The sequence below is a fragment of the Phyllostomus hastatus genome, unplaced genomic scaffold (genome assembly GCF_019186645.2).
Source record: "Phyllostomus hastatus isolate PE091 unplaced genomic scaffold, TTU_PhHast_1.1 phas_contig_58, whole genome shotgun sequence".
In the NCBI taxonomy this organism is placed as follows: Eukaryota; Metazoa; Chordata; class Mammalia; order Chiroptera; family Phyllostomidae; genus Phyllostomus; species Phyllostomus hastatus.
Window position 1 is genome coordinate 37,600,534 of NW_025333916.1, and position 25,367 is coordinate 37,625,900.

The following is a 25,367-nucleotide window of genomic DNA, read 5'->3' on the forward strand; positions in this document are numbered from 1 at the left end:
AACATTATTTAGGGTATGCAAGTAGTTGATAGAAGAAATGTCTTCTTTGTGGATGAACACAAGGTAATAAAAGTATAAGCAATGGTAGAATTAGGAGATCATTTTTTACACTTAGTAGAACAATGGATCTAGGCGACAGTCATCAACAGATGCTAAAACCATGGGGTGAAAGGCTGCTGGGGACATTGCAGGAGATGGACCACGCTGGTAACACAGAACCCACCGATCGAACTTCATGAGTGTCACTGGGCGGGGACAACCAGTGATATGTTGTGGTATGAAAGCAAATACACAGCACCACCTCCAAAGCATCTCTATCAAAAAAGACTTAAGCTGAATCTAAGCGAGCCTCTGGACCTAACTTTTAGTTTAACAGAAGATACTGAAGGTAGAGGAAGAAGCTAGATGACACCAAATCAATAATGTGAGGCATTTTACAGGGCAGTTTGGAGAAATTGATCTAATTTCTCCAAAAGGAAAAGAAAGAAAAACCAGAAGAGGGAAGGATGCATTTACAGACAATTTAAAAAACTGATTTTTGATTTATTTTTATCATCCACTAAGCTTTTGTGCTACCAATTCTGTTACAATCTTCTTGAACTGGGAACTTTGTTCAGTTATCTTTCTACCCCTCCTGCCAAATCACCAATAAAATTCTGGGTTCAACCCCCGCCCCCCATTATTTTTGAGACAGCATAGGGAACTCAGGAAATGATTATATGGAATAATTATTAATTTTGTTAGTTTAAATCATGCCAGAATAGTTAAATTTAAAAAGAAAAAATGTATTGGCTATGGATGCATGCTGAAGTATTTAGGATAAAAGTGTATGATAGCTTAGATACTTCTACAAGCAGTCCAATAAAAAAGGAAATGAAAAGAAAAAGGAAATAATTAATGAAACATGATTGGAAAATTTCAGTAATTTTTCATGCCGAATAAAGGACTCACATGGATTTATTATACTACTGTTTCTCCTCTTACATGTTCAGAGTTTTTCATAATCAAAGTGACAGTAGAGTTATTAAGAGGTCTAATTTCTTGAAAACAACAGAACCCAAAGTATCAGTTCAGGCTACAAACACTGTGCACTAAATGCCAGAAACTGTGGGAGGGGCTGGAGGATATTGGTTGTTCTGAGGTGGAATTGCAAGTATAAAAGGCAAACTTTTTTACGATGGAGCCCAACAGAACAACAAAAATTTTGGCATAGGGACTGTTGCAGCAAGGGAGAGGGCTAGCAGAGGAACCTGAGACAGCCAACCAGAGAAGGAGCAGGGTGGATTGGGGTGAAATTGGATGAGCTGGGCTGGAGAGCCCACAGCACAGCGAGTTTGGGTGTCAAAGGGTTAATGTTAGGCCTGGCTGGGGAAGCCAACTCTGGACCCTGTAGGATGGCATACCCAAATCCCCTTCTATGAAGCTCTGCATTGAGTTGGAAATCGAGGCTGTGTCTCCGTGTGAAAATGGCCCATGCGGCTCAGATCCTGTAGGCAATAGAGGGATGTCCATTCTTATCGACAGGATTTATTTTTTCCAGTCTACCACACTTATCATTTTAAATATTTACACTTAATTGTTCCATTGCCCTCCAGTGCAATGAGTGTATGCTACTGTAATCATATAAGTATTTGATAAACAGACTGAGAAATTTGGCTCTAGGCTTTCAAGTTTTCTCAGCATAATGCCCTTGATGCTAACAAAGCAGTTGCCACAGGCTCATGTGGAACCCCCAGGAGTCATAACCGGCAAGTCCGCCGTGTTCCTCCTTACACAGCGTGCCTGACATGCACACCCACCACGAGTTGTAATGATGTTCAGTTGAGAATGCTACCCAACATACATGCCAATAATAGCCCACAAGGCTTATAAAGCATGTACTGTTTCCCAGGTCCTGGCCAACTGTGTACAAGGCGTGTGTCATTCACTCCCCAGCATTAAAGTGTTTAGGCTCTGAATCAGCCTGTGTATGTCACCAGCTTGGGGAAATCCCAGCCTTCACAGGCTTCACCACCACCGACCCAGTACCCCTTCCCCAAGACTTGTACACAGCCTTCTAGTGGGTATAGCTTTTTAGACAGAACGGTTGGTTTTCTTATTTTCCCAGAAGTCTATCAAATATCCTGAATTATGCCCCTTCCTGTTTTCTTTCATCTAACAGATGTTAACAAGTCTCCATATGCACCAGGTGTACAAAGATTCAGAAGGTAGGATCCTGGTCCAGGAACACCCACTCCAGCCACACCTCTTCATCTCACCATTGATCTCTCCCGCTTAGGCCTGGTTCAGCTCCTGCTCCTCAGGGCTGGTGCTCTCTCTCCCTCTCTCTCTGTCTTTCTCTCTCTCTCTCTCTCTGTCTCTGTCTCTGTCTCTGTCTCTGTCTCTGTCTCTGTCTCTGTCTCTCTGTCTCTTTCTCTGTCTGTCTCTCTCTCTCTCTCTCTCTCTCTCCCTCTCTCTCTCTCTCTCTCTCTCTCTCTCTCTCTCTCACACACACACACACACACACACACACACACACAACACACTATTCACTTCCTAACCTTTGCTGCCCCTTAGTGGTAAGCCTGAAGAATATATATCACTATACTTCAAGGGGTAAGCTTGCAAGTAAAATTTTTTTCACCAATTTTTCTTTCTCTGCTTTACTCTTCTTTTGCTTTCACTTTGGAAAAAAAATACAGCAAGATTAAACCTGATTTGAAAACATTAATATACATTATTGTGGGCTATCAGACTGTATATGTAAGTTCAACAAGCACCATCACATCACCTCTGCTTGTACAAATAGACTTGCACTGTAACAACCTGAGAATGAGTTTATAAGGACTTGACTTTACAATGTGACAGCCCTTGGCAAGCTCGCTCAATGCGAGAAATCAGCAATCTTGTTTATTAGCCTGAATTATTATTTATAATATATACATGCACATCTTCAGGACTGGTGCCAGTCAGGTCTCACCTCCTTTCCTGGGACTACCTGGGTGCTCTACGCTGGGTGCTCTGGCCATCGATGTCTGAAATGCTCTCCCACCATACAGACCCTTCTTCCTCCCTCCTAAAATTCAGCTCACAAGTCACCTCGGGAAGCCTTCCACACTCCCTGGGCAGGCCTGGTCTCCTGCATTCCCAGAGTCTTGCTCCTGCTTCAGGAGCTGGCTCATCGCTGCCATCTTCTGCCTGACTCCTAACCCATCAGGGCAGAGGCTCTCATCTGCTTCCCTCTGGAGCTCTGGTCTTTATTGGGTGCCCAGCCTCATTGTCAGAGCTCCTTAGTGAACATTTGTTGAATGGAGAAGTGGGTAGGGGAGAGCCAAGTGGGCCAAAGGCTCAACAGAGGATGTAAACAGAAGTGCAGAGGGAGGAGTCTGATTCCAACTAGAGCAACAGGAAAAAAGGTCGTGATGGAAGAGAGGGAGCTGGAAAAATTGAAAAGGTGAAGGAAGAACATTAGGCTGTGCCTTTTTCCTATAATTTATATAGTTTATAAAACTGTCATTACCTCTCTGTGGCTATTTGGTTAAGGTTCTCTCCTCTCTGTATACTTCACCGTTCAGGGTTGTGTCATACCCAAGGATGAGCTGATGGGAGAGGCACAGTGCGCTGGGGTTGGCCTAGAGGCTGGGGAGGGAATGGCCAGGTCACTTGGGCACAGGGACACATCAGGATCCACAGCACCTCTGTCCTCTTCAATCTCCATTTGTTCCCCTATCTCCTCTCTGTCACCAGAGGCATAAACTTACAGAATGATCTTAGAGCTCATCTAGTCTCCATCTGCTGTTCTAAACTGACTCAAAAAGGTTAAGTGACATATATGGCATGATGGAGTGAAAATTCAGACCAACTAGTACTAGCTAATGTAGTCTGTGCTCATTCTGTGCTAGATAGCTTTCTAATGGTTTTATATGTATTAACTGACTTAATTTTCATTTTGATCTGTTACAGGTTGAATTGTGCCCTCTTGCAAAAAAAAAGAAGCTATACTGATGTCTTAACCTCCAGTACCTGGGAATGGGACCTTTTTGGACATAGGGTCTTTCCAGATTTAATCACGGTAAGATGAGGTCGTCCGGGCGGATTCTAATCCCATGTGGCTGGTAAAGACAGGTGTGTGTGCATACACACACACACACACACATACACACACACACGGGGAAGATGGCCATGTGAACACGGAGGCCATCGGAGTGATGCTGCCACAAACCAAGGAATGCCTGGGGCCCCCAAACCAGGAAGAGGCAAAGGACCCTCTTCTAGAGGCTTCAGAGGGCTCATGGCCCTGTAGACACCTTGATTATGGACTTCTACTCCCCAGAACTTGGGAGAAAATAAACTTGTGTTTTTAAGCCACCCAGCTTATGGCACTCTGTTGCTGGCTGTCCCTGGAAACTATTTACAACTCCATTATTATTTATGAGTTCCCTGAGGAAACAGGCCCCAGGTCACTTGGCAAGTGGTGAAGCTGGAACTCAAATCAGACCAGATTCTCAGCCACTACAGTCCGTTGCTTCTCCAGACCAGCTTTAAGATTCACCACTTGCGAGGGACGAAATGCTAGGCAGGACGTTCATCCTCTCTGAGCTGAGGCAACACTTCAGTCAGAAGTCCCCGAAGTCCCCGAGACTCACAAGAGTTAGGCTCAAGTGCCTAGCACAGGCGGCTGTCTCCTTGCTCAAGGCCGCAGAACTAGCTGCTGGAGGAATTCCATTGTCCAAATACAGCACTCTTGAGGCCTGCCTCCTCCCAAAAAACCGACATAACCCTAATCTGTTTTCCCATGTCTGTATATACCTTTACTAAAAAGTAAAAAGCTCCCATATTTTCTTATTAACTAAAGGGTTATTTCTACATAATTCTATAGTTATATTTATATCCAAAGGACTCTAGTCTGCTTTTGTCATTTCTCCTCCTTACCATATTTTACTTTCTCTAAAAAAATATAAAAGGATATGGGAGATAAAATGTCTTCCTTGTATTGGTGAGAAGAGGAAACAAAGGTCTCTAAAGAGCGTAATTTCAGTTAGCAGGTAACTATTAAAAGAGAAAGATTTAAAAATACAACTTACTACATATTTTTATTATACTTGATTCTGTTTATTGTATAAAAGTATATATGATACTACAATTAAATTAAAATTAAAATCAATTTTAAATGTATTGCCAATAATTGCATACATGGTATAAGGAAAACTACAGACCCTCCCCAGATCCCCAGTCCATAAAAAAACAGCTACTTCACAGGTTACATTCTTTTTCTTATCCTGAGTCACATGAAAACACAAGTGCTTTCACAACATGAGTTCTGAAGACCGTATTCCTTCTTGTTACCAACGAACATCAGGGGTTTCGGAAAACAGCTTCCTTTGTAAATATTCCACCAATTCAAATCTTGATTGTAGCGTTTCAACCTCATAATAAGGTATCTGCAGAGGGAGGAAAATAAAATTCGTCATACTCCTTCAGAATCTGAAATCCCCTCGGTGTTTTGGTCCCCTGTCTCTCCTGCCCCCCCCCCCCCCCCGCCGCCCACGGCAGAATGGCAGAACAGAAGCTCCTCGAGGGCACAGATCACAGGAGCTGACTCATCCTGTAGCCCAGCGCCTACAACAGCACCTGGCACAGCACAAGGGGCTCAGTAAGTACAAAGCAGAGCATGCAAAGAAAGTTGGGGCTCTGGTATTATCAGATGAGAGTTAAAGGTGAACTTGACCTGGGAGCTGGTGAAGGACCATAATCAGATATTCAGAGTGGCAGAGACCAAAGAGGTGGTGGGAGCAGCTGGACTAAGTGGGAAGGGCCAGAGAGAATGGTCGGGGAAAGGGAAGCGACCCCTGAGCTCAGGGCAGAGCACCTGGCAGCCAGTGGATTATGGAGGGCCTGGAATGTTGAGAGGTCCATGAGCTTTGACTCTATCCTATAAGCAATAAACAGTGAGGGCTTCTGAACACACTGGCACAATTACTTCTAGGAAAATTAATCTGGCAATGAACAAAATGGAGTGGAAAAACGTAAGCAGGAGGGAAAGCAGAGGGCAGACTAGTGGACAGCTTAGAGAGCTGGGGAAGCTCCACGCTGCTCCCTGGGGCTCCCCACATAAGACCTTCCTACGTGACTGATGATGTAAAACCATGTAAGGCCTTAAACGTTAAGTGGTGATGAAGATACTGGTTTTAATGCACTATCCTGCCCATTTTCACTCATTAAATCAAGGGGATCTTAAAATAGGCCAATAACTTTGTAACTGAATACCCAATAAAATATACAGATGATGTATTATAGAATTGTACATTTGAAACTTATATAATTTTATTAACCAATGGCACCCCAATAAATTCAATTAAAATTTTAAAAATGCTCTTAACCTTAAAAAAATAATAAATAAAATAAAAGTGATTTAAGCCTAATTAAGGTGGCACTTAAATTAGGTATAAGATTCTTGGTCCTTTGGGCTGGCAGGACACTCAGTAACCTGGTAAAAGCCAATCTGAATAAGAAATTGCTTTTGGGAAAAAAATCAGGTGAAAACACACCTGAACAACTTGGTACCCAAGTAAGCGCAGGTGTCTCTGTTTAATAGCTTCCTTTCCCAGTAAGTGTTTGCTGTTCAAGCAGAATCTTTTCGGACCATCAATACACAGTGCTATTCTGAAAAAAAAATCAAAGAGAAAGAAAGTCAATTTTTAAGGCACCCCAAAATATATATTTTTAATTGCCAGAGTTCATTGGGATTTGCTTATCCCTTTTTACCAGTGCTATTTTTGAGTGAATAATGAATGCATTATCCTTTAATCTGTGGAGAAAATATTCACTTTTATTAATATTGAGGTTCATAAAATGTAACAAGTAATTTCCAAAGCTGATATACTGCAAAGCAGCATTTTAATTTCCAGAGTGTTTATTTTTTCTCCACTTTCTTAAGAAAACAATCATTGTATATTTATCTCAACAAGTCTTGTAACATTAACCACAACAGCTGTCTTTACCTTTTATGTACGTCTTCATCAAATGTAAATGGTAATACAAATCCTTCTTCATCTAATTTAATTTCAACATCTGGTGAGAGAAGAAAGGAAAAATTCTTCGTGTGATAACCCCACCAACACTATCTTCCTTTCCTCCTCGTTCCGTTCTGAATTCTTCCACAATGCATTTACCAACTGGCTGAAGGCTGCAAAGTAATGACCACACCAAACAATGGTGAGAATTCCAATTCAACCAGGGCTATGATCAACCAAGTCAGCCTTAAACTGAGAAGGCTCAACTACACAAAAACACGGAGTGGGTTCTCAGATTATCTGACGTACAACAAGAACCATGCACACAACTGAATCCTTCCATGAAGTGAAGAAAATCCTCAAGTTAAGTGAAGTTAGACACCTACGCACAGTGAACCTCTTGTCACCAGGGCTCCCAAAGCCACCAGGGTAGGTAAAGCATCCTGCACCCCAACATGTCATCCCAGAGCATGGACAGACCCCTTTCTTCCCTCTGATGTCGGCCATCCCTTTTGCAAAAGGAGCCCAAAAAAGAGGGGAGTGGGATGTGACCACCCGGAGCCTGGAAAACACTGTCCTCTTTGAACTGATTTTCTTTTACTCAAAAACTTCAAAAATGACAAGGGCAGGAGGATGTAAGCCCTCTAGTCAGCACTGTCCAGGACTTTCATGATGATGGACACGTTTATACCTCTGTTGTCCAATGTGGCAGCCACGAGCCACCTGTGGCTACTGAACACTGGGAAATATGGCTAACATGACTTAGGAACTGAACTCTGAATTTTTTTAAAATTTTAATTATTTTAAATGTAAGTAAATAGCCATGTGTACTAGAGTTCTAGGCATTGGCCTAGAGTATAACGGCAGCTAGCGACTACTAAGCGCTTACTATCCTCCAGGTATTAGTCCACATTATTTCATATATCCTTAGGTCTTTGAGGTCACTATTCCCTCACTTTACTGAAAGAAGCAAGCAGAAAAGGTTAAAAACTCTGCCCAAAGTCATTCTGCCACTACATGGCTAATGCATGGGAACTCAACCCTAAACAATCTGGACCCCTAAGCCCTACTGCACGCCCTTGTCTATTCATCTTTAGGGAAGGGCCAAGTCCATTTTGTATTTCCAGACCTTTTACGGCTACTAAGTCCCAAATATTCCAGGTGAGAACGCAGGCTGAGGTTTAGTAAACAACAACACAATTCCCTGTTACTCACCTATTGTGTAATAGTAGGGTGTTAATACTTTTGAAGCAAAGTACAGTCTTGCTCCTAAAAGGTCAATTAGTCCCATCATCACAGATTTATAGAGCTGAAAATCCACAGGTGTCTCCAGGGAACAGCACGGCGTAAGGAATGATTTCACTTGATATTTAGGAAGACGTTTTGGACCCTACAAATTGTATGTGCAAATATGAGGGAAAAAAAGATACAAAACTAACCAGATAATAAAATGAACACTGCATGAGTATAAAGGTCTGATCAAATTATTTTACAGGCATGAATGATACTTTTCCAGGATTTAGTGCAAATATTTTTCTCAAAACAACAATGCAAAATGTTCTTGTTAATAGTTCAAGTGCAATAGTTCAAAATATTTTTTCTTTTAATTGTTTTATTGTTGTTCAAGTACAGTTATCTGCATTTACTCCCCACCACCCCAAAATATTTTTTAAATATATTTTAAAAGTAGTCACTGATTGCCTCACAGAGAGAGGGGCAAGGAGGAAGGGAATAATGTTATGACAGCTCAAGAAACATCTTGGGGTCTTTGGAATTCTCAGAATTGTTTCAAGGGCCTTAAGAACACTCAGCTGAAGTTTTCATACTGAAACATGTGAAAACGGTGACATTTCAATTCAGCGAGGAAAGGACAGCTGTGTAATAAATGGTGCTAGCATTTGGTCATCCACCTGGAAAACAACTGGGTTCAAGTTCTACCACACAACACAGATGATCAATTCCAGGTGGATTAAAGATCTAAATATATTGAGGAAAACAGTATTCTAAAAATTTAGTAAAACATTTACATTAGTGCAGGAGCAGTAAAATAGTCTTAAGCAAGACAGGAAACCTAAAAGCTGTATTTAACTACAGAAAACTTAAATATTTCTTTAGAGCAAAGAGGCATTGTAAACATTAAACCAAAAAAATTAAAAACTAACAACCAGAAGAGAATATATGCAACACGCATAATAGCTAAAATCTCTGTTTTCCAGTGAGTTTTAGGGGAAAAAAGAAAACCAACCCACCCTGGCTGGTGTGGCTCAGTGGACTGAGTGCCAGCCTGCGAACCAAAGGGTCGCTGGTTCAACCCCCATTCAGGGCACATGCCTGGGTTGCAGGCCAGGTCCCCAGTTTGGGATCATAAGAGGCAACCACACACTGATGTTTCTCTCCCTCTCTTTCTCCCTCTCTTCCCCCCTCTCTAAAAATGAATAAAATCTTTAAAACAACAACAACGAAAAACCCCAACCCAAAAGAAATATTAGTTAGGGGGTAAAAACACAGTTTACAGCAAATGTGAATGACCAAGAAACATCTGAAAACAAGCTCAACTTCATTATTACTCATTAAAATACAATTTAAAGATGTGAGCTGAAACCCTTTTTCAGAGTTGAATGAAACACTAAAGGGATGGGTCCGTGCTGCAATGAAGTGGGGACGATGTGGCCATCTCCACTCATCGCTGGGGAAATGTGGCGTCCACAACCGCCAGGGAAAGGAGTCTGTCAGTATTTACTGAAAATTAGTTCAGTAATTCCACCTTTAGCAATCTAGTCTCTAGATTGAAAAAGCACAAAGATTCTAGTATGAAAGGATATAAAAGGATATTATTACCATAATATTGTTGATAGTGATGAACACTGAAAAAACCCTCAAGTCCAGCAATGGTGGAATGGTAGGATAAATACCAGGAAGTATGATGCCATTCTTAAAAAGAATGCATTTTATCTTTATGTATTGCCCTGAGGAATGTCCATCGTGCACTGCCATAAAAGCAGATTGTACTTTGTCCCATTCCATGAAAAGAGACAAAGTAGAGAGTGTTTATGTATTTCTGTACATTTGGACGTAAAAATTGCTGTTAACATTGTTCTCCTTCAGGGATAGAAGGAGGTTACCGGTAACTATTATTTTTATTCTTGATACTAATAATGGTATCTTTCTATTCCTTTACTTTATACCCAAATGAGCTACACTTAAATATGGTTCAACCAAGTGCAAAGGGCCAGGCAGGGATCAGTATACCTGAAGATGCTGCTTCTGATTTGAAACCAAGTGCAGAATAACACTCTGCGAATGAACTTGATGGGACACAAACTCAACCGCACTGAATTCCATCAGATGAGAGCCATGGCTTAAAAAGGTACTCGGGGTGATTTAGGGTGTGTTCAGTCCAGAATCACACCGTCATACCCAACAGCTGTGGGGCTAACACCCTCAGCAGGGCTCTCCAGGAGCTGGAGAGTCGAACCCTGCAGCCCTTGATAAAACCTTCCAAGAAATCTTACACAGCAGGAAATGGGTCCTTCAAGGACAAGGAAACAGGAATGGGTCGATTTATCAAAGAAATGGCTATCTGGTGGCCACTAACTCCAAGTTAATGAAAAGTTCTGCTCTTTAACAAGGTTAAGGCAGACCAAAAGAGGAGCTGAAAAAAATGTCAGGGTGTTGAGGGGAGGGAATGATATAAAAGGAAACTGCCCTCACAGAGAAATGAAGCAACACAACTCATGTTTTACCTTATAGAAAGGGCACTCCAGGAGCGAGGTTAACATAAGCTGGGTCAGTTGTGCTAGGCTCAGTCTGTCCAAATGAGATTCCTCACCTGCAACAAAAGCATCCCAGTCGCAGTTAAATTTGAATTTTGATATATGTAATGAGAGAACATTCAGAATATACAACATCTATTTAGTCACTCCAATAAGGCACTCTTAAATGACACTATGAAAAGAATATGTTCAAATTAATTATGCTTTCTTGCTTGCCATCAATGTAATCTCATTTTGACTTCCAAGAACTGAAGCTCCTAACTACAGAATATATAATTAAAAGGGACAAAATATATTAGTTGTATTAGTGGGACCTTCCTGGAAATTGAGATTTTTTTACATACGTGGTGGCCTTCAATTAAGATGAATACCATTCTCTCAAAAAATAAAAAACAAGAGTTCTACAATTGCTTTCACAGGCTCCAACTTGTTGCTGTGACCGTGACCACTGCCATCACCACAGCCCCCCCCCAAAACAGTTTCTCAGCTGGAGTAGCAGAATCTGTTTACCCAAAACTGTTTTCTCACTCGATGTAATCTTCTAGCTTTTTTTTTTTTGGTATTCATATACCAGATACTGTTTTAATACTGCTATGCAGGAGACACTGATTTTCTTTTATGAACAATAGTTGAATGTCTCCTGAGTGTTGGTTACTAGGAAAGGGGTAAACATTAGATTTCATCTATTCATTCATTTGTTAAAAACAAGCTATCCTCCAAACGACCCCCTCATTCTTCCTTATTGTAGCATTCTTTAACTCTGTATTTGGTAAATACATTTGGTAAATACACTACCAACTGTAACTTCAGATGTCTCTGTTAGCTTATTATGGAAGAAAAAATAAAGGTGAAACATTACTCAGTGTAAAAGGTACATGCGTGACTTGAAAACATCACAAGTTCAAAGGCTAATTTTTCCACTCTCAGAAGTTATAACCAACTCACCTTGCAGCTGTTGAAGAAAATAAGGGCTGAATATTTTTGCCATAAAGTTGACTGGATGGCATTCAATCAGTGAACACGAATGGAGAAGTTTCAATAGTGTTTTGGGAGGAAAAGAACTGAAATGAGTGAATAATATATCTTCTAGCTTTCTAAATAAAGCAGAGGCATTTGGTGGCAAATAATTGAGTTTTCCAAACGGTTCGATCAACTCAGAAATCTGACTGGGTGAAAATTTTTCTGAATGGCAAACAAAAGCTTCTGCCACTGCATTTAGGATAGGTTTGGAAAGGATCTGTTTACTACCGCAGTACCCCATGACTTTGCTGACAACCTCAGGGTCCAGAGAGAGACACAGTGACACTACATGCTGCTCCAGGGCTTTTATAAAAAATCTGTCATGGTGCCCAAAGTATATGAAAGCATCTAAGACTTTCCCGAGTTCTTCATTAGTGAAATTAGGGATGTGCCTCACAGCATATTTACCCAATTTTATAACCAGAGGAAGTGCCTGAGTTTGATCGAGAACCACTAGGGCAGTGAGCACTTGGCTTATCAATTTAGGACTCAGGTTGGAAACTATCGACAGAGAAAAGCTGTTAATCTTATTTAGAAATGTCTGGTGTTGGTCCACTTTTTCAGTACATGTCTGCAATATTCTATAAAAGGCCACGATATCCTCGGGGGTAAATTCTTCCAATTTTTCACTTTGCAGTTGATGTATAATCAGGTCTAGTGTCTTACAATCTGGACCTTGTAGTTTAAGCAGACTTTCCGCAAGAACACAAAGACAGTGGACTTCCAGGCTACCCCTTCTGAGACGCTGTTGGCATTCTGCTACCAGATTCAGTAACAAGCTACTTTGGGGATCCACAAGCAACAGAGTCAGGGCTTGCAAAGCAGTCACCAAACCTGTGTTCGACAGGTTTGAGGGTTCCTGTTCAAACTGAACACATAAAGCTTGAAAGACGGGATTCTCTAGTATTTCCTCTGGCAGCCTTTGATCACCATCCCTTTTTCCCACTTCACAAATCCTTTGTAAGGCTCCTGCTGCCATAGTATCAGGCAAAGATTGCAGCGTGCTTATAAAACTTAGCACTTCTTCCGATGAAGTGAAGTTGTTCAGTGTCCTGTAAAACATCTGTTCGTCCATCGTTTTGAGATTTTGTTCAAAACTGTCCCAGTCATGTACTTGAGAGAACACTGACTCACCAAATGGATGAAGGTCATTTCCATTTTCTGAATGGAACTTTTTACAATAGGCATGATGGAACCTGACCCTGAAAGGCCCAGGTTGTAGTGAGCAGAACCATGGGCACAGATGCTCCTTGACTGCCTTGTGAACATGATTTACAGGTTGATGTTTCAGAGCAGCCAGAGCTCCATGTATCCGAAAATCAGATAAATGACACAGGTTCCTCCGCAAGGTAATTAAAGCCATGCCATCGGATTCTCAATTCTTGATTTATAACTAAATATAGGAATAAAAAACATGGTCAAATATACAGGGAACATGACTCACTCAACATCAATACTTATGAAACTAAGGTTAAATACCCAAAATAAGTGATTAATAAATATTTCCCACTGAAACATAAGTACCAAAAAGGGCAGAGCCCATCCTAAAGCTTAGAATAGTGACTGGCACCTAACAATAATATTTGCTATCATTTGCCAGACACTGTTGTGCTGTATGTATACTAAATTAATATTTCTAACAGCCCAATGAACAAAGCACTTTTGTCATCATTTCACAGGTGAGCACACAAAGCACAAAGAAGTGATTTCATCCACTTTACACAGCTAATTGAGGGGCAGAGTTGGGATTCAAAGACAGGCAGTCTACACACAAACCAACCTGCGTTCTGTAAGTTGGCTGATGGAAAGGACCGCGTTTAGTTAAATGTGTTTTCCCCCAGAGCCTGGGAATCCCCGAATGCGGAAGGCCCACCACAGTTAATTTGGAGGAGTCAAAAGTTATACCGGATTTTCCACGAGGGGCGAGAGGGGAGGAGATGTCAGTGTCCCCAACGCTCACCTTGTTCAAAGATTAAACTGTACTCAAAAAGGAAACGGGTCATCAAAATTTCTATAGATCAACGTAAAGCAAAGGTTTTTTTTTTTAAGAGTGCATAAAAGCCCCAGAGGTTTTGGCTTCCCCTCGGGGCTATGAATGAGGAAGAAAAGGGTCTAGCTGCGCAAATGTTGAAGAAAAAAAATGAATTAAAAAAAACCTAAAATAATGCAGGCCAATAAGGGGGTAAGGTGGAGAGACTGTCCAGACCCAAACACCTGGCTGTGAGATTTAGGAAAACGCGTGTGCAGGACAGAGGGGCGGAGATCGCGCGTCCTTCTTAGAATGAAAGCAATCCAGGGTGCCCCTAAACACGGGACCAGGGGCATGCGCTCAAGCACCCGGCGGGAGCGGCGGCCAGAGAAGAGATGTGCAGGACAGGGTAGCACTGGCGCTTTAACGACGCTACGGGCCCAAAAGCCCAAGCGCTGAGCCCAAGCTCTGAGCCCAAGCGGACACCTACCAAGTCCTGCCCGCCGAGGTTCCAAGATCCTGGAGCCACCAGAGCCTCGTGGGCCCCTGTAGCACCGCCGCTGCGGAGCCGTGCAACACAGCGCATGCGCGGGAGGCCGTGCCGACGTCTCGCGCGCTGTGATTGGTCCAGCTCCCCTCCGGACTTTCTACACGTAGTGATCTCCAGCGCAAAACACGCGGGTCTTAGTGTGCGCAGGCGCTGGAGCAAAAGCCGCGTTGCACGTTTGTTCTCGGTCGTCCGGTCCTGAGTTCCCTCGGGTGAGTGTTTTGCTGCAGTTGTACCCCTGTTTGGGCTGCGCGTTCGTCACCGGCGGAGGGCCGGTGGCTCCAGGTTGGCCAGGGCACAGACCTCTACGGCCTGGCGTTCCTACCCCCGTGCGCGCGCTGGGGCATCAGAGCCCGGTCGCGCTGAGCTGCGGGCCAAAGACGGGCTCCCGGGACCGCTGGCCCCGTGTTTGCACGAGAGCAGCTGGTTCCGTCGGTGTCTTCGTTCTGAAACCTTTTCTAGTCGGCGGTAAAGGGCACAGTGGGGGCTCGGGGACCCGGGGTGTTTGGAACTGGCTCCGGAGACTCAGGAATGTTTGCATCACGGACCTGGCAGATGGGTTGTCCTGGTCCACCGCGTCTCTGCCTGACCTTTCTCTGTGGGTGCCAGGGAACCGCCTCAGAAACGTGGGGTGCATTACCTGTTTTATAAGGTAGTTATAAGACGAAGAGATTCGGTTAGTTCTCTGAAGCGCCTGTCCCGTGCGTGATTCTTAAAGTGTTCCGGATGGATAGTTATAATAACAATTGGTAGTATTTTGTCATTACACTTTCAGAGTTTTCAGTGGGCCCTAAACCTGTAGTGTCTTTATATATACTCATTTACACGTTTCTTTATTCTGTTAATTTATTGACCACACTCTGTATGCCAGGCGCTGTTCTGTACCCTAAGCAGATTCCATGATTGTTATTATGTTCTCTAACAGAGAAAATACTTTTTAAAATTTATTTGTTGCTTAGTTTGCCCTAAGGTGTAACTGGCCAGAGGAGCATTAAAATATTGGTGGTTCACATACCAAAGCCAAGGTTTTGATTTGGGATTCAGTTTACATTTTTCCCTACAGTACTGAAAGTCCCTCAGGTGTAGACACTGAATGAGTATCAGTAGTGAGTGCCCTTTATTACTGGTTTCTCTTCAGGAAAAATATGTGTACTAGTAAAGTGATTGAGTGGATTAGAAATATTTACTTCCCATCTATACATAATAAAGTACATATACAGTGCACTTACATATATTGAGTCAAATAGTAAAAAGTGCTTGACATTAGAATCAAGTACTAACCATGACTCCTACAACTTTAATGGAATTTTTACTTTTTGCTTTTTTTGAAAAAGCAAACAAAAAGGTACATAAGAGTTATTGAGCACTGCTGTGTCTCAGCCAGTCCTCAGGTGCTTTGCTTCTGGCAGTCTGACAGTACTCTGATTATCCCACTGTGGGGGTGAGGGAGCCGAGGCACAGGTCCTCTGGGCGGCTTGCCTTCACTTCCTCGGTTATGAGTGAGCTACCCTGGATTGAAGCCCAGGTAGTCTGATCCCCAGACGGTTTTTAAATCATGGAATTTGAGTTTCATTTCACCTCCTGGATTGATAATTCTCTTTTTGTGACTCCTTGGGAATTAATGCTGACAAACAAATTCAGGGAAATGTATTTCTTATTTTGTATGGATAGTGTTAGTCTTTTTTTTTTTTTTTTTGAAGAATATGAGGGAGAATCAATACCTGCAGGTTGTTACTGCTTCGTTAGAAAGAAAACCCCTTTTCCCCTTGTTCATTTTTCATTGTAACTGTTCTAGCTGTAACAAGCATATGCTTGGAGGCGATGAGAAGGTTCTTGTTGCTCTATGCCACACAGCAAGGACAGGCAAAAGCCATAGCAGAAGAAATATTGGAAAAGGCTGCTGCGCATGGATTTTCTGCAGACCTTCACTGTATTAGTGAATCAGATAAGGTAATAGCTGCTACTCCTGTGGTTTTTACTGTTTTATGCTTTGAAGATACTTTGTTTGGAAGTGATGTTAAACAACCAAGTAGGGCTTTAATACTCAGAAATTTATTTTATAAAGTGTTTTAAGATTCCTGCCAGCTCTTCTTTTTTTTTAACATTTAAGTATCCGTTTGAATTAGACTGAACTGTCTCAGAAACTTAAACAAGTAATTAACCCATGTGAAACTAGTATTCTTGGCCTTGTTTATCTCACTGGGTGACTGTGGGAGCACATGAGATGTATGTGTTTGCATGCGTATGTAACCCCAGTTTGCATGCACTTCAGAACCCCAGTGCCCCATTTGTGTTTCTCCAAAATGAAAACATTGTCATTTGTGTCAGAGCTCCTCCCAGTGAAGGAGCACTTCTTTTGTGAAATAGAATTTCAAGTAGAAGCATAAGGATCTGGAGAAGACTGAGTTTCTTTAGGTCCTGGACTATACTTGCTTGTGCATTTAATCTCTGCAGAAGTCTGTACCTTAGGACGAATAAGATCTTAACAGATCTGTGTTCTTCTTACAGTTTTGTTGAGACCTCCAGATTTTACTGCTTTATATAAATCAGGTTGTAGCAACTAGCAGGGTCTTTCATTCAAGCACAAGCTGAGGTCCCATCCACTGAGCAGTCAGATTCAGTTCAGTACTTCAAAAACTACCCTGTTAGTACTCTCGCACTCAAGTTCACAACCTCCTCTGGGCTTTCCCCACATCTTTCGTTCAAAAAACTAGACTGTCAGCAGCACATTTGAATCGTTAACTCAGCTCATATGAGGAGAACCAGCAAGTTCCTTTATACACCAGGACCAATGGAGCCAGTCACCCAACAAGGAGAGTCCTGATGGACACCGCTGTTGGGGGGAGGGGGGGCTCCACCCGCAGGGCTCCCCCAGCTGCCAAGGATGAGAATAAGTCTACCAAGACATGATCTGCTTGGGGAGGAAAGGTGGCCAATCTCTCAAAGGAGAAGGGCCAGGAGCCTTTTCCTCAGTGGGCTTTTATTGGGTTCATTTGCACAGGAATACAGATAAAGCTCATTAATCATTCTGAGGAAGTAAGGCTCAAACAATAGATAAAGAACTCTGAGGGCCTATTTTGAGTCAGGGTCAGATAGCTAAAGAGCTGTAAAACTTTGAGGAACAAACTTAGTTCTTGCTTGGACCCTTATTGAGAGCATTCTAAACAAAGGTTTCACAGGATTTTACATATTCTTTCTTAGGCCTGATTGCCCGGGGAACCCGCCCTTTCAGGATGGGGGGGCAGGTGGGGGGGCTGCACCACCCTCTGTCATTGTTTCAGGCTTAGGTGGAGCAAGGGAATTAGGGCAGCCAAGAGATTAGGATACTTCTCACAGACTGAATGAGGACTCAGGCTTTGTCAAAGCTGAGGGGCGAGGATCCAGCACCCCCTTTTGCTGTAGCCCCCCAAGTCATTCCTTGGGGGCCTCCCATGTGATCGTGCCTGGCTTAGGTCGTTCCCCCCTTGAGGAATCTTACCTGTCATTGGCTAACCGACCAAGCATTAGGGGCCAGTTATGGATGAAGTAAAAGGAATAGAAGTGGAGTTTCTGCCAGGGAGATAAGCTTTTGTCTCCTTAGTGGCTTACGGTCCAAGGTCGTGGCTCCCTCGGCCTTAGCCTTGGCGGGGGTTACAGCTTCTGAAACCAGGCAGGGCGGTTCCCAACACAGCACCAGGTGGCAGGTTCTGTACTTCTGTAGTAACTTCAAAGTAAACTTGTGGGTGCCACATGATGGAATACAACCTGAATCTTACCAAAACAGGGTTATCATGTAACTAACTCTGATTTGGCCCCTTGGGTCACCTCACCACCCAGGTCAGCAGCTATTTGAAAGTTAGGTGAATAGTTTATGTGTTTTAATACCATGTTAGTAACATTGTTTGCTGTCTCTAGCTGGATGGTTTCTCCAGTTCTTGATCCAGTTTTAAACAGAGAGCTCTCTACTTCCTACATCATGAAGTCATTTTTAAGGTGTAGTTACTGTAACAAACCTCACAGAGTTGAGTACACAACTTGGGAAGTGCCCCCTAAGCATGGAATCTCCTGGTAAAATGTTAGCTCGAATCCTTCCTTATCTGTTACGTCAGCATGAGCCAAACTAGATGATACTGGTGAGCAGTAGAGCCCATGGAATTGGAAGTAGAAAGAGCGAAGTACTCTATTTGAACTATTTAAATTTAGGTGAAGATTAGAATAAAGAAGCTTGATTTAAAGACCTGGAAACACTGAGCATCTCAGTTTCTCACCCCTGATGCTCTCAGCTGGCTGGAACCCTGAGGGAGTGAGAGCCGACTTCCCTGGTAGCTGAGGAGTAACAGCTTCCTTCCCGAGTTGAAAAGGCTCTACGAGCCTCGCTGCCTGTGTGCCGTGTGCAGTGCCGATGACTGCTTCAAGATGGAACTGAGCTGATTATGTGAAGCCAAAATGACACGTAGCAGTGGATCCCTGACATGACGTTCTTTTGTAGTATGATCTAAAAACTGAAACGGCGCCTCTTGTTGTGGTCGTTTCCACCACTGGCAACGGAGACCCACCTGACACCGCCCGCAAGTTCGTAAAAGAAATACAGGACAAGACGCTGCCGGTTGATTTCTTTGCGCACCTGCGGTACGGATTATTAGGTATGTACTATATATTCTTCTTTTACTGTACTGTTACTACTAGCTTGAATTGTGGTATCTGAATGTACCTTTTAAAACCATACTATATAGTGGGGCAAAGGCAGGTTTACAGTTGTATGTGAAACAGAGTTTATTCTTGAATTACTTATTAGTTATTGTATTTTCCCATAGGCACAAGTGTAAACCTACTTTTGCCCCACCCTGCACGTAATTGTATGGGCTTTGTCCTTTTTGGGTTTTTTATGTAAACGTGTGTGATATTTCATTGTAAATAATGTGCTTTGTTCCATGAGGTCTTCAGCACAGCACCACCTCTGCAGAGCCCCCTGAGGAGCATTCTTAACCACACGTGCATGTCCGATTCAACCACGACACATTTTCGGACTGGTAGTGGCTAGCCCCACCGCAAACCTGCTAACCCAGAATTCCCGAAGGAGCAGCCCTGCATGCTGCACTGTTGTTTTAAAAATCTCCCAGTTGGATCTGATATCCTCCCTAAGAACCAGTCCTCTAGGATGGTGGTTTTCCACTTGTAAATCATTTTATTGGTATAAATTATACATATGAATAAAATACCTTCAACTTGTCCTATAAGCAAATATTTGTGAAATGTCTTAAAAAGAGTAGTTTGATTTTTTTACATCTATCAAAGTGTATACTCTCTAAAAATCATTAAAAGCTAATACACAGATGTAAATTAAATCAAAAAACAAATATCCATACATCCTCATTCCAGTCAACTATATACATTAATCTGGGTACGGGGGAGAAGCAGCTCGGCGTCTCTGTCCTCACTGTGTGTGTTGGTGGGATTGCCAAGGTCCCTGACTGTGTTGGAATGAGCATCCCCGCATCAGGAAGGAAGACGTTCCCCAGGGGACAGTGTAGAAACCATACCCAAGGCCGAAAATATAACTTATACAAACGATTTATTGGTTTGCTCTGTTACTGTAATTATGATGTGCAATTGCACACATTGAGAGTTAGTTGCTCTATTGAGTCAAGTGCAGGTTTGACACAGGTACATGCAGTAGGACCCCACCGTCACCTGGACAGTGTCCTTGTGTTAGCCATTGTCCAGTAACCTTTTGTACTTCCGACCACTTATCCTGCAGGGCTGACAACAGCTGCTTCAGAGAAGTTCAGGTGGGGCCCACAAGGGACTTGCTGGCATTTGTTGAAGGCAGTTGTAGGAATGCTTACAAATTAAACACAGAGGGCTAGGAGAAGCCCAAAGTAATGTGTTTTGATTATCAAGAAATGGATCTGTTTCTGTTTAAAACCAAAAAAAAAAAAAATGGATCTGTTTCTGTCTAAGAAAAAAGGGAGGGGGAAGTAACAAGAAGAGCTGCTGGAAAGAGGAGGCACTGGCCTGGTTTCCACTCTGACGGCCGACCTTGCACCCTGCACAGGGACTTCTGTGTGGGTGGCAGCTTTCAGTCCTGGCTGCACACTGGGATCTACTGTAGGAGTTTTCATTGAATTCATTACCTGGGTCTCCCTCCAGTGATTCTGACCTAGCTGTTCTGATCTGATGTAGGGTTCTGGTATCAGCATGTTTAAAAGCTCCCAGGTTAAGAAACACTAGTCTAGTCTTCTATGAAATGTACATTAAAATACTAAGATAAAGGATCAGATGGACAGGCTCAGCAAGATATGATGCCTGTTAGGGAATTCAGGGTCCATTTCCTGGCTTGTGATCTGTTTTGTTTATCTTTAAGAGTGATTCAGGTGGGAGGGTATCCAGCAAGTTTGGATTGTATCCAAACGTAACTGATTGGAAATGATTGACTGTGGGGAGCTGGGGGCAGGAGTGGGGGGGGTGGGAGGGGAGAGCAGTGGGGGGGAGGTGGGACCACTATAATTGGACAACAATAAAAAAATTTTTAAATCATTAAAAAAGAGAAATTGCTGATAATGACCCTGGCTGAGGTCTGTCCTATATAACATGTTCAAGAGAATATTTTGGAGTATTTGCATGTTTTTAATTCAGGTTTTTCTAGTTTTTAAGAGTGAACATGTATGCATTTAAAATTTCTCAATAAATTGTTGAGAAGGAAAGACTGAAGCCCATCCAGTCGCTACAGTCTATCATTCATAAATGGACCCACTGATTGTTCACCTTATTCTTATTGGGAAAGTGCATAAAGAGTAAAAACCTGAGAAATTGGAGCTTTCAATTTTAGATTTTCAACCAAGTATGAAAATGTTAGTCCAGTTTCTTACCAGGAAGCCAGTGAGTGATGATTTACATTGTGGATGTACTTTCTGTGCTCAGGGTTAGGGGTCAGCAAACCCTACAAAGGTCCAGGTGGTAATTATTTTAGGCTTTGCAGGCCATGCGGTCTGTGTAACGGGTACTCACCTCTGCTGCAAACCTTGAAAGCTGCCATAACAGTCTGTGAACAAATGGACTTGGCTGGGTGCCAGTAAAACTTCATTTACAAAGAAAGACGGTGTATTTGGCCCACAGGCTGTAGTTTGCAGACTGCTATACTAGACCAGAAATGTCTGCAAATACTGAATGATGTTTTTTAAACCAAATCCTCCTTTTAAAATTCTCAGATTTTTACACAGATCCATGGAAGCAAGAATGAAAAAAATTTTGTTAACAGTGGCCAAAAAGTATTTGTTGTTTCAATGTGCCTGGTACTTTTCCATTATAAAATAGAAAATATTATTTCATACTTAGTATTACTAAAAGAAAAAATTAGTGAATGCAAGGCTATACATTATTTCTTGCTCCGTCAAAAGAGCATGAATGGTATTGTTTTAAATAATTTATTTGTATATGTCTTCTTTAAATTTAAAACCTGTTGTGCACTGATAACTTCTTTGGGCTTTTTAGGTCTGGGTGATTCAGAATACACGTACTTCTGTAACGGGGGCAAGGTCATTGATAAACGCCTGCAGGAGCTTGGTGCCCAGCATTTCTATGGCACTGGACATGCGGATGACTGTGTAGGGTAAGAGCACCGCGCTCCTCTGTCCTTCCAGGAGCCCTGTTTGTACATGATGCAGGGAGGGTAGCGAGTGTTTTAAGTGCCTCGTCCGTCTCAGTGTGTGCTAATGGAAGAAATTACAAATGGCGTCCCAGTACAGTTACTTTTATAACAAATGTGCAGGTATTTGAAAAATCAGCATTTTCTTTAGGAACATGGATATCCCCGGTGTGTGCCTTTCTCTGTGGTGCACACAGGGGCGGGTCCTCTCACGTGGAGGGTGCCCAGCCGCCCGTGCGTCACTGAGAGGGAATGCAGGTCGGGCCTCCACAGCAGGCCTGCGTTCCTTGGCACTCTCTTCCTCACATTTTAGTGTCCACCAGAAATGCAATCTTTGTATTCACTATTTATTCTTTCTTCTGCAGTTCAGCATTCCACACTGTTGCCACCCTTCACATCCTCCTAATATTTATTAAAAGATCTTACAAATATTGATTGTCCTACAACTTATTCTGCCATTTAACCTTTAACTATTTTAGCCAAACAGCACACACACTTGCCTTTTTCTATGAGGTGCATGCATTAAGTGATTTCTACCATATCTGTGCTTATGAATGATGACAAACTCAGCCAGTGTCTTGCTTTTCTGAATATTATCCCCTTGCATGAGTGTTGGATATATTGAGTTGGCCCAGAAACTGTCACTTTTTTTCCATAAAAGACACACTTTTCATTTTCACCTATAACTTTATTGATTTGGGTATTTTGAGTATATTGGCTATCTCTTGCTATTGGTTTCTAGTGGGTAGAGGCCAGGGGTGCTGCTAAACATCTTCCAGTACATAAGATACCCCACAGCCAAGAATGTCAATAGTACTGAGAAACTTCACAAGCCACTTTTGACACATTTGATCAGGCACAGCACCTTCACCATACACTGCACTCGTCTTTTTTTACGTTTCAGTTGTGTTTTTACCTTTCTTGAGATAATAAAGCATAATACACTGGAAATGTTATATATCTTCTTCCAGCTTCAGTATTAAAATGGCTGCACAAAAATTCACCAATTTTGATTTTTTTTTAAATTCATGCTGATGTGATAGTCTAACAAAATTGTTTTGAATGAAGTGAAAGACAACTAAGCACTACTAGAGCCATTGCACAGAAGAAACGTAACGGACATTTTGGCCATCTCACTACTTTCATCCCTCTAAGCTCCCCCTTCCTGCCCGTCATTGCCTGCAGCTGTGATGCTGTGGCTCTTCATGTCCTCAGTGCACACGTTCTTCCTGACGGTGGTGACAGGGCTCTACCACATTTCATGACGTTACCTTTTAGTTTTGTCCCTTTATATTGGACTTTTTAATTTTCTTCCAGAACCTCACTGGCATTAAATGTTCATTGTCTTGTATGAGCTATTTAATTGCTAGCTCCTTATGTAGTCCATCCACCTGTCACTCTGTCCATATTTTACTTTTGGTTTCCCTGTTCATTTACTGGATCAAGTGTTAACATTTTTGAGTGTGTGTTTCAGCTGCATGTTTTAACTTTTCAACCTAACTACCTTACTTGAATTTTTCCTTTTCTAAAAGTAAAATATTTTCTAGAAGACATCCTAGTGTCTTAATATACCACCACATTGAAAGTGTTAAGAATGCCGACTGGAGTCCAAATACCTAGGTTTAAATCCTTGATCTCTCATGTACTGACTGAAACCTTGGTCAAATTACTGAAACTTTTTGTGCTTCCATTTCTCCCTGTATGAAATAGATGATGATAATGTGTATTATGTAAGGTTCTTAGAAGGATGAAAGGAATTAGTACAGGTTGTCCTTTCCATACAGTAAGCACTCAGCATTAGTGCTATATGATTTCTGAGTTGTGAAACTGGTTTTTCTCATTGTAGCTGTCATTTCGAAACCCATAATTTTATATATTTACTTTTCCAAAGGCTCCTGAGGGTCAGATGTACCAAACTGAGCACCTAATGAATACAGTGAAATTATAACCAGTAAATTAGAGTCAATAATACAAAGTCTAAAATGAGCCTTTTCTTAATAGTCATGTAATTTTATAAATTGGAATTTAATTGGTTCCTCCTTTCAGTTGTAATTAGACAAAGGTATTATTTCCAAGGTCCTGACACAATCTTCCGTATCTGTTCGCTTACAGTTTTTCTGTGCAGAGCATGTAGGGAAAGTTACTGTGGAGGAACCACACTCTGTCAGGAATAAGTCGACCAACACATTTCAAATATACTTATGATTAACTCAACTTACCTAACAGGTGATTGCTTTCCCCCCTATTGTCTGTCTTCCTGGAAATTTTACCAGAAAACTTGTTCAGAACTGATAGAAGGTTTGAACAGTTACTTAGTCAAAAGAGTTAGCATTTATTTCACTGATTTCTTGGTGATATTTTAATACATAGGAAATAATCATTAAGTTGGCTAGGTAAGGAAAGATACTGCATTCTATGATATGATTATTAATTTGTAATATTAGATGAGACTTGGATTTTGGGTAAGTTCTGTTAGCCTAGTCAGAACTTAGCATGCTTGTTTAAAATTAAAACTTTTTAAAATAAAGATTACCAACTCTATTTTAGGAAGTTAATGAAGAAGAATAACATTCCTATTACCTACTACTAAAATACTGGGTTGGCCAAAATGTCTGTTTCATTTGTTCCATAAAATAAAAGACACATTTTTCATTTTCACCAATAACTTTATTGATTTGGGCATTTTGAGTATGTCGGCTATCTTCTGCATGGTATAACCTTGATTGTTCTCAGTTAATGTCTGTTTGATTGCTGTCAACGTCAACCGATCTTCCTGACCACGGGGCATTGTCCAGCAAGAAATCTCCAGCTCAAAACTTAGCAAGCCACTTTTGACACATTTGATCAATCACAGCACCTTCTCCATACCCTGCACAAATCTTTTTTGTGTTTCAGTTGCATTTTTCCCTTTCTTGAAATAATAAAGCATCATACGCTGAAAATGTTGCATATTTTCTTCCATCAATATTAAGATGACAAAAATTCACCAATTTTGATAATTTTTTAAATGCATGCTGATATGACATCTGTCACAATCCAATCTAACAATTGTTTCAAATGAAGTTAAAGACAACTAAGCACTACTAGAGACATCTTATGGGGGAAAAAACACCAGACTTTTTGGCCAACCCACTGTCTTCATTTCTGCCCTGACTGGTGTGGCTCAATGGGCTTGGCATTGTCCCTCAGAGCAAAAAAGGTCGCAGGTTCGATTCCCAGTCAGGGTACAGGCCTGGGTTGCAGGCCAAGTGCCCTGTTGGGGGCGTGCGAGAGGCAACTGATGGATGTTTCTCTAGCTCACCAATGTCTCTTCTCTTTGTCTCTCCCTTTCCCTCTTTCTAAAAATAAAATCTTTAAAATATCTTCATTTCTGTTCTTTAACTTTATATTAGCTCATATTTTACAGCTCAGTGCTAAGGAGCTCATAATAATGTTTTGCTTT

General features: G+C 41.9%; 2 protein-coding genes across 3 annotated transcripts in view; one reads left to right on the forward strand and one right to left on the reverse strand.

Moving 5' to 3' along the window:
• Positions 1-5,069: 5,069 nt before the first annotated feature.
• FASTKD3 (FAST kinase domains 3) lies at positions 5,070-14,328 on the reverse strand. Of its 2 annotated transcripts, XM_045848016.1 has the most exons (8): positions 14,245-14,328; positions 12,920-13,178; positions 11,711-11,761; positions 10,736-10,821; positions 8,208-8,382; positions 6,981-7,050; positions 6,528-6,642; positions 5,070-5,420 (listed from the first exon to the last, which is right to left on the reverse strand). In XM_045848016.1, the coding sequence occupies exons 2-8, from the start codon at positions 13,146-13,148 to the stop codon at positions 5,322-5,324; spliced, it is 825 nt and encodes a 274-aa protein (XP_045703972.1). In that variant the 5' UTR covers positions 13,149-13,178; positions 14,245-14,328; the 3' UTR covers positions 5,070-5,321. The 2 variants fall into 2 exon arrangements, with proteins under 2 accessions (XP_045703972.1, XP_045703971.1); XM_045848015.1 differs by having other exon boundaries at positions 11,711-13,178.
• Positions 14,329-14,453: 125 nt separating this feature from the next.
• Positions 14,454-25,367, forward strand: part of MTRR (5-methyltetrahydrofolate-homocysteine methyltransferase reductase) — a 31,177-nt gene continuing 20,263 nt past the window's right edge. The window contains exons 1-4 of the mRNA XM_045848346.1: positions 14,454-14,513; positions 16,097-16,251; positions 18,770-18,923; positions 21,772-21,889. Coding sequence (XP_045704302.1) covers positions 16,123-16,251; positions 18,770-18,923; positions 21,772-21,889 — 401 coding nt within the window. The 5' untranslated portion in view covers positions 14,454-14,513; positions 16,097-16,122. The remainder of the gene's footprint in view (positions 14,514-16,096; positions 16,252-18,769; positions 18,924-21,771; positions 21,890-25,367) is intronic.